At 51.8% G+C, this 15,974-nt stretch overlaps 1 protein-coding gene across 1 annotated transcript in view; it reads right to left on the bottom strand.

Moving 5' to 3' along the window:
- Positions 1-378: 378 nt before the first annotated feature.
- Positions 379-15,974, bottom strand: part of LOC135185551 (macrophage mannose receptor 1-like) — a 71,430-nt gene continuing 55,834 nt past the window's right edge. The window contains exons 24-30 of the mRNA XM_064162331.1: positions 15,374-15,606; positions 12,719-12,884; positions 9,745-9,894; positions 6,693-6,809; positions 6,338-6,499; positions 2,632-2,664; positions 379-639 (exon numbers count right to left, since the gene is read on the bottom strand). Coding sequence (XP_064018401.1) covers positions 473-639; positions 2,632-2,664; positions 6,338-6,499; positions 6,693-6,809; positions 9,745-9,894; positions 12,719-12,884; positions 15,374-15,606 — 1,028 coding nt within the window. The 3' untranslated portion in view covers positions 379-472. The remainder of the gene's footprint in view (positions 640-2,631; positions 2,665-6,337; positions 6,500-6,692; positions 6,810-9,744; positions 9,895-12,718; positions 12,885-15,373; positions 15,607-15,974) is intronic.

Genomic DNA, 15,974 nt, shown 5'->3' with positions numbered 1-15,974 from the left:
GCAGCTCCCTGCAGGGAGGCTGTAGCCAGGTGGGGTTGGGCTCTGCTGCCAGGCACCCAGCAATAGAAGAAGGAGACACAGCCTCAAGCTGTGCCAGGGCAGGTTCAGGCTGGATGTTAAGAAGTTGTTTCCATCAAGAGAGATTGGCATTGGAATGGACTGCCCAGAGAGATGGTGGAGTCCCCATTTCTGGAGGTGTTTAAGATGAGGCTGGGTGAGGCACATGAGTGCCATGGGTTAGTTACTTAGAAGAGTTGGGTGATAGGTTGGATTTGATGATCTTAGAAGTCTTTTACAACCTGCTTAATTCTGTGATTCTGTGATAATTCAGCAGATGTGTAGAAGGTTAAGGTTACAGCAATCCACACTGGAGAACTCTAACAGATGCATCCTTTAATTCCAGCAAACAGCCTCCTCTGAGCTGGCATAGGTCACAGGACCCATCTTCAGCAACCCCTCAGTCACCAGCACTTCACAGGGGAGGTGATCTGTGGCCAGAATGTGTTGAGAGTTGTTGTTTTTTAATCTGGTAGATGTAGACTGAGAGGCCAGCTCCAAGAAGAGTGACAAGAGCCAGGAAAAGGAGTGGCCAAACAGAGGGATGAGCAGCTGGTGGAGTCTCTTCGTGCTGCTCCTTTCCTGAAACGAATGCACAGAGCTGTAAGAAGCTTGGTGAGCTTTCAGTCCCTCATGCAGCTGTACAAAGGAGGAGGAGGAGGAGGTGTTCTCTGTTGCCCCAAGTGCCTGCTGCAGAGCAGCCAGGGCTCTGTTGCTGAGGCTAACTTGGTTTTACTTAAACATAAGGGGAAACTTCTTTGAGGGTGCTGGAGCCCTGGAACAGGCTTCACAGAGAGGTTGTGGAGTCTCCTGCTCTGGAGACTTTCCAAACCCACCTGGGCACATTCCAGTGCAACCTGATTTAGTTGACACTGGGTTAGCAGAGGGGTTGGACACAGTGATCTCCAGAGGTCACTTCCAACCACAACTATTCTGGGGTTCTGTGGCTTCAGTGGATCTGGATTGCAGCAAAATACAAAGTTGTGAGAATTTTAATGGAAGTCCCTGCTTAGGCATAGAGACAGCTTGAGTGCTGTGTTCAGTTCTGGCTTGGGCTAGAAGCAGGGTGGGCAGCAGGGCCAGGAGGGGATCATGCCCCTGTGCTCAGCACTGGGCAGGCCACAGCTCGAGTGCTGTGCTCAGCTCTGGGCCCCTGGCTGCAGGAAGGACACTGAGGGGCTGCAGCGTGTCCAGAGCAGGGCAGCCAGGCTGGAGAAGGGCCTGGAGCAGCTGGGGCTGAGCAGGGGCTGAGGGAGCTGGGGGGGTGCAGGCTGGAGCAGAGCAGCCTGAGGGCAGAGCTCATTGCTCTCTGCAGCTGCCTGCAGGGAGGGGGCAGTGAGCAGGGGGCAGCCTCTGCTGCTTGCTGCCAAGGGCCAGGAGCAGAGGAGATGGTTCCAAGCTGCCCAGGCAGGGGAGGCTCAGGCTGCACCTTAGGGAATCTTTCTGCCCTGGAAGGCTTCTCAAGCATTGGCAGTGTCTGCCCAGGGCAGTGCTGCAGTGCTGCAGCCTGGAGGTGTTGCAGCAGCCTGTGGAGCTGTGCTTGGGGCCATGGCTTAGTGCTGAGGCTGCAGTGCTGGGTGTGGGTTTGGGCTGGGTGAGCCTGGAGGGCTCTTCCAAGCAAAGCTACTCTGGTTCTGTGATTTGAGAGCTAACCATTTGGAAATCAGGTTCACAATATTTGTGTGCTACACAATTTAGAATAATATCTGTGGAAGGATTTTGCATGCACAGCCTGGTGAAAGCTCTCTGTGCCTCCTGTCTCCAGCTGGGTCACTGCTGAGCTGGTCAGCTCAGGGTTAGCTCTGCAGCAGCACAGTCACACAAAAACAGAATCACAGAACCATTCTGGTTGGAAAAGCCCCTCAGGATAACCAAGTCCAACTCATATCTCTGCCCCAAGCGCCACATCCAAGCAATGTTTAAACACACCCAGGGTGGGTGACTCCAGCACCTCCCTGGGCAGCTCATAACAGTGCCTGAACGCTCTTTCCATGGACAAATCTTCCCTACTGCCCAGTCTAACCCTGCCCTCCTGCAGCTTTAGGCCATGCCCCCTTGTTCTGTCACTAATTACCTGTGAGCAAAGACCAGCACCAACCTCTCCACAACCTCCTTTCAGGTAGCTGCAGACAGCAATGAGGTCTGCCCTCAGCCTCCTCTCTTGCACACTGACCATCCTCAGCTCCCTCAGGCACTCACTCCTCACAAGATTTATTTTGATAGGTTGGATGTGATGCCCCTAGAGGGCTTTTGCATCGTGGTTAATTCAGTGATTCTAACCGTCCCCAGCTCCTGCAGTCTCTCCTCACAAGATTAACTCTCCAGGCCCTTCCCAGCTTCCTTGCCCTGCTCTGCACTGGCTCCAGCACCTCCACATCTCTCTTGTGTTGAAGTGCCTGGAACTGAAGATGAGAGTGTTTGTAAAAGACACCAAGGGCTCCCCCTGAGTGATTTATAGCCATGCACCCCAGTAGCTGCCAGCAGCACTTGTTCTCTAAAAGGAGATGGTTTAGAAAACTCTTTTGAAGTTCTCCATCTCTGGACTACTACTGATTTTCTTGCAGAAGCTTTCACCTTTTGGCTGGAGAAGGCTCCCACTTGGGTCAGCTGCAGTGAAGATCCGAGGGAAAACATTCACTCATTTAACATTTGTTCTTGTGTTTTACATCTGTGACCACTAAATCCCTGGGCTTAGGTTCACCCCAGAGTGCCTTTCTGCATTTGTTTTCCTGAGATATTCATTATTTGGGTTTGTTTCCTCAGCAAGTCTGCAGATGGCACCAAGCTGTGTGGCACAGTCGACTTGCTAGAGGGCAGGGATCCATCCAGAGGCACCTGGGCAGGCTGCAGAGCTGTGCCCAGGCCAACCTCATGACATTCAACAAGGCCAAGTGTAAGGTCCTGTACCTGGGTGGGTGCAAGCCCAAGCACAACTCCAGGCTGGAGGAACAGGACCTGGGGGTCTGGGCTGGTGAAAAGCTCAGCAGGAGCCTGCAGGGTGAGTGCAGCCCAGACACAACCCTGTGCTGGGCTGCAGCAAGAGCAGTGTGGGCAGCAGGGCAAGGGAGGGGATTCTGCCCCTTGGCTCTGCTCTCCTCACACCCCACCTGGAGCTCTGTGTGCAGCTCTGGAGCCCCCAGCACAAGCAGGACATGGAAGTGTTGGAGCCAGTGCAGAGGAGGCCACCAAGATGCTGAGAGGGCTGCAGCAGCTCTGCTATGAGGACAGGCTGAGAGAGATGGGGCTCTGCAGCCTGGAGAGGAGAAGGCTTCCAGAAGAGCTTGGAGTGGCCTTGCAGGATCTGAAGGGGACTGCAGGAGGGCTGGGGAAGGACTATTGACAAGGTCTTGTCATGCCAGGAGGGGGAGGAATGGGTTTGAAGTGGCAGAGGGGAGATTGAAAGTGGCTGTTAGGAAGAAGTTGTTTGCAGTGAGGGTGGTGAGAGACTGGCACAGGTTGCCCAGGGAGGTTGTGGAGCACAGAGCACAGAATGGGATCTTTGATTTGATTAGTGTTATGTGATTTGATCACATTCTGTGCTTCTGTGCTCCACAACCTCCCTGGAGGTGTTCATGTCAGGTTGGATGAGTGACCTGTTCTAGTGGGAGGTGTCTCTTGATGACTTGATGAGCTGTGAGCTCCCTTCCAACCTAAACCATTCTATAACTCTATAACTAAGAACAGGAGGTGCAACTCTGCAGATCCATTGCATGCAGCACATGTTAGGAAGCTCTGCATCCCCAGCAGGATTCTGCTGTTACAAGGGAATTTAAGATTCTTCCATATCTTTCCCTAGAAAATCCCCCTGAATCAAGGCTGCAATCTTCCCCTTTGCCTGTGTGTAAGAAAGGGGTAAAGAAATCACCTTTATAAAAGTGGCTTCTTTTTTTTTCCTGCTGAAGAGATTCACAAAAGCACTTAGAAAAGAAACACAATGAAAAGGATGATCTTATAAAGCAGAAAAAACTATCCTGGATCCAGACAACTGTGTACAGTTTGGGGCTTCCCAGTTCAAGAGAGACAGGAAAGAATCTATCAGAGGCTATGAGGATGACAGGGGAGCTTGAGCATCTCCCCTGTGAAGAAAGACTGAGAGCCCTGGGGAGAAGGCTGAGAGGAGAGGACCTGATCTGTATCTATCAATATCTGAGGGGTGGGTGTCAGGATGAAGGTGCCAGGCCCTGTTTCGTGGTGCCCAAGGATAGGACAAGGAACAACAGGTACAAGCTGGAACCCAGGAGGTTCCAAGGAGAAACTTGTTTGGTGTGAGGGTGCTGGAGGCCTGGAGCAGGGATGAACTGATGTCTTGACATGGGTTTGTGCTGGGGGCAGATGTGACTGAGTTGGAAGGCAGAAGGGCTCTGCAGCGGGACCTTGACCGCCTGGACAGATGGGCAGAGGCCAATGGGATGGGGTTCAATAGCTCCAAGTGCAGGGTGCTGCACTTTGGCCACAGCAACCCCATGCAGAGATACAGGCTGGGGTCGGAGTGGCTGAGAGCAGCCAGACAGAGAGGGATCTGGGGGTGCTGATTGATCCCCACCTGAACATGAGCCAGCAGTGTGCCCAGGTGGCCAAGAGAGCCAGTGGCATCCTGGCCTGCATCAGGAATGGTGTGGCCAGCAGGAGCAGGGAGGTCATTCTGCCCCTGTACTCTGCACTGGTTAGACCTCACCTTGAGTGCTGTGTTCAGTTCTGGGCCCCCCAGTTTAGGAGGGACATTGAGATGCTTGAGCATGTCCAGAGAAGGGCAACGAGGCTGGGGAGAGGCCTTGAGCACAGCCCTACGAGGAGAGGCTGAGGGAGCTGGGATTGGTTAGCCTGGAGAAGAGGAGGCTCAGGGGAGACCTCATTGCTGTCTGCAACTACCTGAGGGGTGGTTGTGGCCAGGAGGAGGTTGCTCTCTTCTCTCAGGTGGCCAGCACCAGAACAAGAGGACACAGCCTCAGGCTGTGCCAGGGGAGATTTAGGGTGGAGGTGAGGAGAAAGTTCTTCCCTGAGAGAGTCATTGGGCACTGGAATGGGCTGCCCGGGGAGGTGGTGGAGTCGCCGTCCCTGGAGCTGTTCAAGGCAGGACTGGACGTGGCACTTGGTGCCATGGTCTGGCCTTGAGCTCTGTGCTAAAGGGTTGGATCTGTGAGGTCTCTTCCAACCCAGATGATACTGTGATACTGTGATACTGTGATGTTGACAGTCCATGGGAGAGAACTGGGGGTTTTGTTGTTGTTGTTGGGACCAGTGCTGCCTCTATCAGCAACATGGGCAGTGGGACTGGAGCACCCTCAGCTCTTTTGCTGATGACAGCAAGCTGTGTGGTGTGGCTGAGAAGCTGGAGGGCAGGGCAGCCTCCAGAGGCACTTGCCCAGGCTGGAGCGGTGGGCTCGTTACAATGTCAGGATGTTCAACAAAGTCAAGTGAAAGGTCCTGAACCTGGGTTGTGGAAATCCCAAACACAAATGCAGGCTGGACAGAGACTGGTTGGAGAGCAGTGCTGAGGAAAAGATCTTGGGGGTGCTGGGTGAGGAGAAGCTCAACATGAGCCAGCAAAGTGTGCTGCCAGCTCAGAAACCAACACTCTCCTGGGCTGTGTCCCCAGCTGTGGGCAGCAGCTCAAGGGAGAGGGGTCTGCTCCTCTGCTGTGAGCTGGTGAGACCCCCCTCCCAGTCTGGTGTCCAGTTCTGGAGGAACAAGAAGGACATGGAACTGTGAGAACAGGTCCAGAGGAGGCTGTGAAGATGGTCAAAGGGCTGAAGCAGCTCTGCTATGAAGACAGGCTGAAAGAGTTGGGGCTGTTCGGCCTGGAGACAAGAAGACTCTGGGCAGCCTTCTAGAACCTTCCAATACAGGACAGCTGGAGAGGGACGTTTGATAATGATGTGGAGTGACAGGACAAGGGGGAATGGCTTCAAACTGGAAGAAGCTGGATTTAGTTTGAACATTAGAAGGAAATTCTTCCCCATGAGGGTTGTGAAGCACTGGAGCAGGTTGTCCAGGGAGGTTGTAGAGGCTCTAAGGCTGGCAATGTTGAAAGCCAGGTTGGATGGAGCCTTGAGCATCCTAGGCTAGTGGAAGGTGGCTGGGGGCATGGAACTGGATGATCTTTAAGGTCCCTTCCAACCCAAACCATTCCACAATGCTGTGATTCCTGGTGACAAACATTCACACTGGTGACAAATGTTGACAGAAGAGGGACATGCCAAAGTGCCAGGAGTTACTTCCAGACATAGTGAAGGATTGTCACAGTTCATCACTAACTGATCTGCTGTCACTAAGGCCTTACCGTTGGGTTTTTTGCAGATAAAGCCTTTCTCAGAAGAGCAATCAATGTCATCCCAGTGCCCAGCTGGTGCACTCAGCTCAACACAGCGCTGCAGCCCGCTGGCCTTTTTCTCTTTCCAGTTGACAAAAGCCAGGGGAGCATTATCTAGCCACAGCCACTGGCCTAAAGGGTAACATACAGAGCACAAAGTGAAATTAAAACGTATCTCAGGGATAGTCTGACTCCTTAGCTCATAAAGTGTAGCAGTAACTGATTTCCCAGCAGAAGAGCACATTGTTTGTGCCACAGAAATAGAACTGTCTTTAGTTTTCTCCTATTGGCAAAGCATTTGTCAGTGAAAACTGTGAGCTATTACCATCCACGTTGCGGTAAAGACCTATCCAGAAGCCTCCTACTTTGTTTGCAAGTGGTTGTGTGGCATGGATCAGAAAGTCAGATTCTTCCACGTTCTCTATTGATGCCAAGGTAGCACCTGAAAGACATTGGAACAAGACAATCACAGAGTCACAGAGGCATAGAGTGGTGGAGTCAGAATTACAGAAACATAGAACCATGATGTCACAGAGCTGTAGAGTGATAGAGTAACAGAGTCATAGAATCACAGACTGACAGAGTCATGGAGTCACAGAGTCCTAGATTGGACTCTATGACTCTTTGACTCTGATTGGAACCATAGAAGCAGAGTCACAGAATCCTGGGATTGCTCAGGGTGTAGTGGAGGGCCCGAAAATAGGCTTATTCATGCCTTGCCTGGACATGTTTCTCCGCCCAAACCAGAGGTAAACACATTCAACGGACAATAGGGGCACACCAGGCCTGGTGCCACACAGCCTGGCCTGCCCAGGCCCAGGTTGTGTGAGTGGTTGTGTGAGCCCAGGCGCCTGGTGTACGGCGCACTGTGTGCAGGGCCCAAGCCATCCCCATGGCTGGGGAACAGACCTGTGCACCCTTCCTACTTTGGTGTGCTTTGGCCGGCTGCCAGCAGCCTGTTGGATGATGTCGTGGCCAGAGGACCACCAGTCCTGGCCCACACCCGATAAATAGGGCAGCCCAGGCGAGCAAGGGGCTGCTGCCGCTCTCTGCGCTCGCCTCTCCCTGCCTGCTGCCTGGGGCCGCTGCCTCTGCTCCCTGCTGCTTCGCTCCAGGGCACTCTGCACCCACCTGGCGGGTGACTGTGCTAGTTTGGAGCAGGCTAGAATGTTTTGGTGAGAGAAAGTAGACAATTGGCTGAGAAAGGAAAACATTGGTGATGTCTGCTTCCCTCAGAGTCTCGCTGAAGGAGAATGTAAACATTAGATAACACTTTTGCCATCTTCTCTCTCTGCTTCTGGCTTCAGACTGAGCTACATCTTCCTAACCTCACTGCCACTAACCTTGCTCCTTAACCTCTTGGCTGAACCCCTCTTCTTTCCTAGGACTGGGGTAAGGTTGAGAGGGGCAGGGGGAAGGTGCAGGGGTGGTTGGGAGCCCCTCCTGGGGTTCTGGGAGGGCTGCTGTGTTTCTGTGTTACCCTTTACCTTGTCTATTTCTGTCTATAACTGTATAGACTGTAAATAGCTGCTTGTGTATTGTGCTGCTGTAAATAAATAGCTTCATTTCTATTCCCAGAGCCCAGCTGAGTTAGCTGGGGTACCTTCTAAAGTGTGGGGGGGTGGATAACAGCCAAACCAACACAGTGATGGACCGAGGCGCTCCCGGCCGGCCGCCGCGCCAGCCTGCCCTGCCAGCCCACTCGTGCCCGTGGCACCTTCTCCGACAGCCTGCCCCAACCCGGACTGAGCTGTCAGCCCCGCGTGAAAGCAGCCACGTGGCGCTCACTGCACACATTGGGGAACACAGGTGCTGAGCCTTCCAACTGGTGAGCATCTGAGCTCTCTGGATTCCAGTCGCTAAGGAACTTCATTGGCTTTACCAGCAGCACTTCATGCTGCAGGACTCCCTGACCAGAGCAGTTCTCAAACCTCCACCAGGTTGCTTCATTCGGCTGCAAACAGACATTCTGGGAAATAGTTTTACCAACCCTATCAAAGAATTCATGTGGGTTAATTGTATATACGTTTGGGGAAACTCTCTTTGTATATATGAATAAATTGTTCAATAACCTTTAAATCAGCCTCATACCTCACCCCAGACTCAGACTCAAACCCCTCCATAACACAGGGCCTCATCCAACCTGGGCTTAAACACGTCCAGGGAGGGGGCAGCCACAACCTTCCTGGGCAACCCCTTCCAGAGTCTGGAGAACTTAAACTCCAGCCTAATCTTGCTCTCCCTCATCTTCAAACCATTCCCCCTTGGCCTGTCTCTAGACACCCTCAGGAGAAGTCCCTCTGCAGCCTTCCTGTAGGATCCTTCAGCCTGTCCTCACAGTAGAGGTGCTCCAGCCCTTGGATCATGACTCTGGCCTCCTCTAGACTCACTGCACCAGCTCCGTGTCCTTCTGCTGGGGCTGAAAATGGGTTGGAAAATGGCAGGTTAGCAAACCAAGCACTGTATCTAGGTGAGCAGCTGCTGGAATGACCTCTTGCAAGCCTCTTCAGTAACTTTTCCAAGGATCATGCACACCAGCCTGCTGGCTTCCCTATTGCTCCTTGTGGAGGACAGAGACCTGGAGGTGCTCAGTTGTCATGGACTCAACCACAGCACCCACCATGGTGCCCCAGAAGCTGGAAGATGTCTGAGAAGGCAGAGTGCTGCACAGAGCTACCTGTATCAGTTGATTTTTGCTGTGCTAGATGTAGAATAGCTTGGCAGGTAAATCAAAGATTTCTAATGCTGTTGTCTTAAATGAAAAAGAAAAACAATCCTTTTGGTTTTTTTCATTTCTGTACATCCAGTTCAGGAGGGGCAGGGATCTGCTGGAGAGAGTCCGGCAGGGATCTGCTGGAGAGAGTCCAGCAGAGGGCTGCGAGTATGCTGAAGGGACTGCAGCACTGCCTGAGGAGGAGAGGCTGAGCCCTGGGGCTGCTTAGGCTGCAGAGGAGAAGGCTGAGAGGGGATCTCAGCAATGTCTGTCCAGAGCTGAGGGCTGGGGGTCAGCAAGGAAGGCACAGGCACAGCCTCTGCTCACTTGTGCCCTGCCACAGGACAAGGGCCAAGGGATGGGAAGTGCAGCACAGGAAGCTGCAGCTCAACATGAGGAAGAACTTCTTGACTGTGAGGGTGCCAGAGCCCTGGCACAGGCTACCCAGAGAGGTTGTGCAGTCTCCTCTGGAGCCTTCCCAGCCCTGTCTGGATGTGTTCCTGTGTGACCTGTGCTGGATTCTCTGGTCCTGTCCTGGCAGGGGGCTGGACTGGAAGCTCTCCAGAGGTCCCTCCTGACTCCTAACGTCCTGGGATCCTGTGACCCTATGAGTTTTGTACCAACTGGTGCAGAAATCTGATCAGCTGATAGTGAAGGCTCTCACCCAAGCGAGTGCACTCAAGGGAGGCCAGTGCCCAGCTCGTCCCAGCTGATGCTTCCAGGTAGTAGCAGTGGCCACCGTGAGGGATCCAAGCTTGCAGTTCATCTGCTTCAGGGCAGTCTCCAGGCAGCTGAGCAGGGTCAGTAGGAGAAGCTAAAGAAATGACAAGGTGTGAGAATCTGTACCCTCTCTCTTGTTCATCAACAAAGATAAAGGTTGCCTTTGTTAACCTCAGGGACTCAGACTCGGTGCTTGGCCGAAAGCTCAGGGATGCAAATCAACAGACAATGCCTTGGAAATTCCTGGACCTCAGCCTGAATGCCCAGGATGTGTACATCTTGTGTCAGCTACCCCAAAGAGAAAAGGCTTCTGTGTACTCGGGGTATGGACAGGTACAGCCAGGGAGGGAGCAGAGGCACTCCTCAGGGCGGCGCTGGACCCCTTCAAATGCACAAGAATACACAGAAAGATTCCCTGGGGAGCTGCACCCGGACATTGCCCTAAAAAACTGTACAAAAGACAGGAGCAATGCCTGCCCAAAGTGTGCACCTCCACCAGACTACCAGAGCTGCACTGCCACCAGAAGAACCCCTGATGAACTCCACAGGAGATCATCCCTGGGCCACACTCCCTTCTCTCTCTCCCTCCCATCTGCAACTGAGGGTAATATGATCCCAGCTCTTTTCCTTCTCTGCTTCTTCTTCATTGTTCTCTTTATCTCTCCCTTCCCCCCACCCCTGCCCTGCTTCCCTCTCCCTCTGTTTTGCCCAAGTTTATCCTTTAATTGCCTGGGTTCTAATTTGAATGTCCCAGAGACTCAAATGTAGTCGATAGAACCAATGACAATTTGTAGGATGCCCTTCACTCTTCTCCCTTCTTTCCCAAAAGATAGTGAGAGAGGAAAGGTAAAACAGACCCAAGCAAATAATCTCACTGCGATTTGGAAGTGAAAAGAAAAGTTTGACAATAAACAGAGGGTAGATGAGGTAGGGAAGTTACAAAGATAGAGGGAAGGGAAAACAAGACACAAAAGATGTAAATATGCAACCAGGTTTGATGGCAGTGAGGTTTGTCTGCCTCGTGGTGATGATGGCCACATGGTAAGACAAAGAGCAGCAGGAAACAGGAATGGTGATGCTGGCAGGGAGGCAGAGAGAGAGCAGGAAGAAGAAGTCTCCCTGCTTGTATGGATCTTTAGACAGGAGGGGGAGTGGGCTGACCATCACCTGGGAGTGTTCAGACCCACCCCTGGAGAGGGTCAAGACCACCTGGGGTCAGGTTCAAGATCACTCCTCCCAGGAGGGTTAACCCTGTACATTAATAAATAGCTTTGTGGTGCTCTCTGGTCTCATTTGCACCTTAATTCCACAGCACAGAAATCTGTGAGAGCAGACCCTGCTCCTCTGGATAGAGATACTGCTAATCTCTGTTCTCTGGCCCCTGACACAAGGTATGGCATTGGCATTGCTGGCAGCCTGGGAGGGAGTATCAGCCAGCAGCAGATCTCCAGACTCTGCCCGGAGGTAGATGGTGTCCCAGAGCATTCTCTGCTGAGAGCTTTGTCCCCAGCCACAGCAAAGACTGGCATTAGGCAGACCAGTGGAGTTAAGAACATGCCTTTAAAGTTATTAGAAACATAAAATCACTGAGTTTGCTTGGCACAGACCTTTCAGATCACCCAGTCCAAGCAGTTTCAGCTGGTGCTGAGCCATGTCCCTCAGCATCATATCTCTGCTTCTTTGAAACACCTTCAGGGAAGAGATTCAACCACCTCCCTGAAAAGCCTATTCCAGGCTTTGAGAACCCTTTCAGGGAAGAAGTTTCTTCATGATCAACCTAAACCTCCCCTGGGTCATTTCCTCCCATCCTATCATCCTATGACTCCTTGCTAGGGAAAGGAGACCAACTCCCCCCCCATGGTTCCAACAGCATTTCAGGGAGTTGTAGAGAGCCAGAAGGTCTCCCCTTAATCTCTTCTCCAAACTAAACACATCCAGTTTTCCAAGCTGCTCCTCTCCAGTCCTGGTCTTCAGACCCCTCACCAGCTTTGTTGCCCTTCTCTGGACCTGCTCCAGAACCTCAATGTCCTTCTTAGAGTGAAGGCTCCAAAACTGAGCCCAATGCTCAAGCTGTGGTCTCACCAGCATCCAGTAAAGAAGGAAAATCACTTCCTTGGTCCTGCTTATCCCATTGCAGCAGACCACCACACCCTTCTAGCTTGGTATCATCTAGCCTGGAGAAGAGGAGGCTCAGGGGTGACCTTATTGCTGTCTACAACTACCTGAGGGGTGGTTGTGGCCAGGAGGAGGTTGCTCTCTTCTCTCAGGTGGCCAGCACCAGAACAAGAGGACACAGCCTCAAGCTATGCCAGGGGAAATTTAGGCTGGAGGTGAGGAGAAAGTTCTTCCCTGAGAGAGTCATTGGGTACTGGAATGGGCTGCCCGGGGAGGTGGTGGAGTCGCCGTCCCTGGAGCTGTTCAAGGCAGGACTGGACGTGGCACTTGGTGCCATGGTCTGGCCTTGAGCTCTGTGGTAAAGGGTTGGACTTGATGAGCTGTGAGGTCTCTTCCAACCCTGATGATACTGTGATACTGTGATACTGTGTGATACAAACTTACTGGGGGTGCCTTGATCCTCTCATCCAGATCATCCATAAAGACTTTAGAGAGAAATGCCTCCAGGTGAAGCTGGGGAGGTTTAGATTGGACATTAGGAAAAAGTTTTTCAAGGAGACAGTGGTCAGGGCCTGGAATGAGCTGCCCAGGGAGGTGGTGGAGTCACCCAGCCTGGCTGTGTTTAAGGGTGATTTGATGTGCTGCTAATGGATACGGTGTAAGGTGAATCTTGTAGAGTAGGGTTCTAGGTTGGACTTGGTGATCCTGAGGGGCTTTGCCAGCTGCATGGTTCTGTGATTCTGTCCTGAGCCCTGGGGAGCAGCACCTGTGGCTTCTCACCATCTGGACATCCATTTACTCACCCTCTGATTTCTCACAAACTGCAAAGTAGCTCTCAGTGCAGGCTGCTGTTTTCCAAGTAGCATCAATGTCTAGGTAGACACAAGCATTGTTCTCCTTTGGTTCCCCTGCTGCCCATTTGGTGTACCTGGCTGTCCAGTTGTCAGTCCATTTGTGATAGCTGCCAGTCTGAAAGCAGAGAAGTGCTGCCTGAAGGGTGTGTGCAATGCTCTGACACAGGAGTGCAGTGGCCTGAGTCTGAATTGTTCAGACAAAATAAAAACTAGCCCTGTGCTGCTCTGGGTTCTTAACCCCCAGGCACTGTTCTGTGCCATGCTCTGAGCTACTCCAGAACTGCATCTGAACAGCACCCAGCAATGCATTGACTTTGGGAGGGTTCTCAAGTAACACAAACTTCTACAGCACGGCAAGGGAATCAGATGGGTCCATTTCAGATCAATTAGCAAATCTCACACCAAGAGAATTTGTCCTACAAAGAAAGGCTGAGAGCCCTAGGGCTGGTTAGTCTGGAGAGAAGAAGGCTGAGAGGGATCTGATCAATGTCTATCAATACCTGAGGTGATATTGATGATGAAGATGCCAGACTCACTTGGTAGTGCCCAGTGACAGGAACAATGGGTACAAGCTGGAACCCAGGGGGTTCCAACTCAAGATGAGGAGAAACTTGTTTGGTGGCTGTGGAGTCTCCTTCTCTGCAGACTTTCCAAGCCCACCTGGCTGTGTTCCTGTGTCCTGCCCTGGGTGATGCTGCCCTGGCAGGGAGTTGGCCTGGATGGTCTCTGAAGGTTTCTTATGACCCCTAACGTTCTGTATCACTGTGGTTCTATGATTAGAGAGAACTTATCCACTCTCTGTTATTTAAATTAGAGCTGGGAGCTGTTTCATTGAGTCATAGAATGGTTTAGGTTGGAAGGGACCTCAAGGATCATCCAGTCCCAAACCCCTGCCATAGGCAGGGACACCTCCCACTAGAACAGGTTGCTCAAGGCCCCATCCAAACTGGCCTTGGACACCCCCAGGGAGGGAGCAGCCACAGCCTCCCTGGGCAACCTGTGCCAGAACTTCCTAACATGTGCTGTATGCAACAGATCTGCAGAGTTGCACCTCCTGTTCTTAGTTATAGAATCATAGAATGGTTTGGGTTGGAAGGGAGCTCACAGCTCATCCAGTTCCAACCCCCTGCCATAGGCAGAGACACCTCCCACTAGAACAGGTCACTCATCCAACCTGACATGAACACCTCCAGGGAGGTTGTGGAGCACAGAAGCACAGAATGTGATCAAATCACATAACACAAATCAAATCAAAGATCCCATTTTGTGCTCTGTGCTCTGTGCTCCACAACCTCCCTGGGCAACCTGTGTCTCACCACCCTCACTGCAAACAACTTCTTCTTAACAGCCACTTTCAATCTCCCCTCTGCCACTTCAAACCCATTCCTCCTCATCCAGGCATCACCAGACCTTGTCAATAGTCCCTCCCCAGCCCTCCTGCAGCCCCCTTCAGATCCTGCAAGGCCACTCCAAGCTCTCCTGGAAGCCTTCTCTTCTCCAGGCTGCACAGCCCCAACTCTCTCAGCCTGTGCTCAGAGCAGAGCTGCTGCAGCCCTCTCAGCATCTTGGTGGCCTCCTCTGCACTGGCTCCAACACTTCCATGTCCTGCTTGTGCTGGGGGCTCCAGAGCTGCACACAGAGCTCCAGGTGGGGTGTGAGGAGAGCAGAGCCAAGGGGCAGAATCCCCTCCCTTGCCCTGCTGCCCACACTGCTCTTGCTGCAGCCCAGCACAGGGCTGTGTCTGGGCTGCACCCACACTGCAGGCTCCTGTTGAGCTTTCCACCACCCCAGACCCCCAGGTCCTGTTCCTCAGGGCTGCTCTCACCCAGCCTGGAGTTGTGCTTGGGCTTGTGCTCACCCAGGTGCAGGACCTTGCACTTGGCCTTGTTGAATATCATGACAAACAGGCAAAACAGTCTTCAAATATGACTCATAAAGACTTTTGTTGCTAATAGGTCTCTGTGGCCTCTGTATAGTAGGCAGTTAGACTTTCATCATGGTTAAATATTGCTTCACGAGAGCTGCACATAGAATCATAGAATCATGGAATGATTTGGGTTGGAAGGGACCTCTAAGTTTCACCTAGTCCAACCCTCATCTTGCTTTAGGACTCTCCATCTGCACCCATATTTCTTTTGCCATTTCTAGAGCTTTCTGTGTGCACTTATTGCATCTTGCTTATCTTGTTCTGTAGCTCTCAACTCCATTTGGTGCACTCATGGGTAGTGGTTCAGGTTGGCTATAAGAAGAACCTTCTGCCCTCAAAGGGTTCTCAAGCACAGGCTGCTCAGGGAGGTAGTTGAATTTCCTTATCTCTGAGGGTATTTCAGAGAGGCAGAGATGCTGTACTGAGGGTTAGCTCCAGCCTTGGGAGAGGTAGAGAATGATTGTGCTGGATGATCTTAAAGGGCCTTTTCAACCAAAATGATCCCATGAGAGTCTTTGAGCAGCTCTAACAGGACCAGGAGAACTCTCTGCATATTCACAGTAAAGCCACCGAGCGTACAGCTGTTTCAGCACTGATGCAGTCTGAATATCCAGACGATCCATGAAGAGCAGGAGAGCTCACCAAGCTCCTGCCCCTCCCAGCCACCCAATACTTGCCAGATTGCTGTTGAGCCCAATCCACACTGGTTTTCCATATTTCAGCATCTGGATCCACAGGAATGAGTGGGTGTGGGCATCTTGAATACTGGCAAGTTCTGCACGTTTGTCTTGGCAGTGTTTTCTGGCCTCTTCCCACTGCATCTCATCTGAGACGATCAAATAGCTGCTGTCACCATAATGGGCAAAGCCAGAGGGAGAGACTGTTGGTGGTGCTTCAGGCTGTGTGGTAACTGTGGAGGGAAAACCGAATGCATGAATCCACCACATATCACTCACCCTCCAGCATGGACATTAAAAAATAACAGGGCAAAATCTCTGCTATTAGCAATAACTCAGTTCTTTGTGTATGCTCATGAATGATTTGTTGACCAAAAAAAAACCCAAACCAAGAAGATAAAGAAGAAGAACCCAACCAACAATAAAAAAAACCCCAAACAAATACCCACAAAACAAACCCCAAACAACAAACAAAACCCAAACAACAAACAAAATCCAACCAAGAAACAACCAAACAACCAACAAAACCCAACCAACAAACAACCAACCAAAAAACAAAACCCAACCAAGAAACAAAACCAATCCAACAAACAAAACCCAA

Source organism: Pogoniulus pusillus, chromosome 23, assembly GCF_015220805.1.
Source record: "Pogoniulus pusillus isolate bPogPus1 chromosome 23, bPogPus1.pri, whole genome shotgun sequence".
In the NCBI taxonomy this organism is placed as follows: domain Eukaryota; kingdom Metazoa; phylum Chordata; class Aves; order Piciformes; family Lybiidae; genus Pogoniulus; species Pogoniulus pusillus.
The sequence above is the reverse complement of the archived record's forward strand: the minus strand, read 5'-3'. Positions and strand labels throughout refer to the sequence as shown.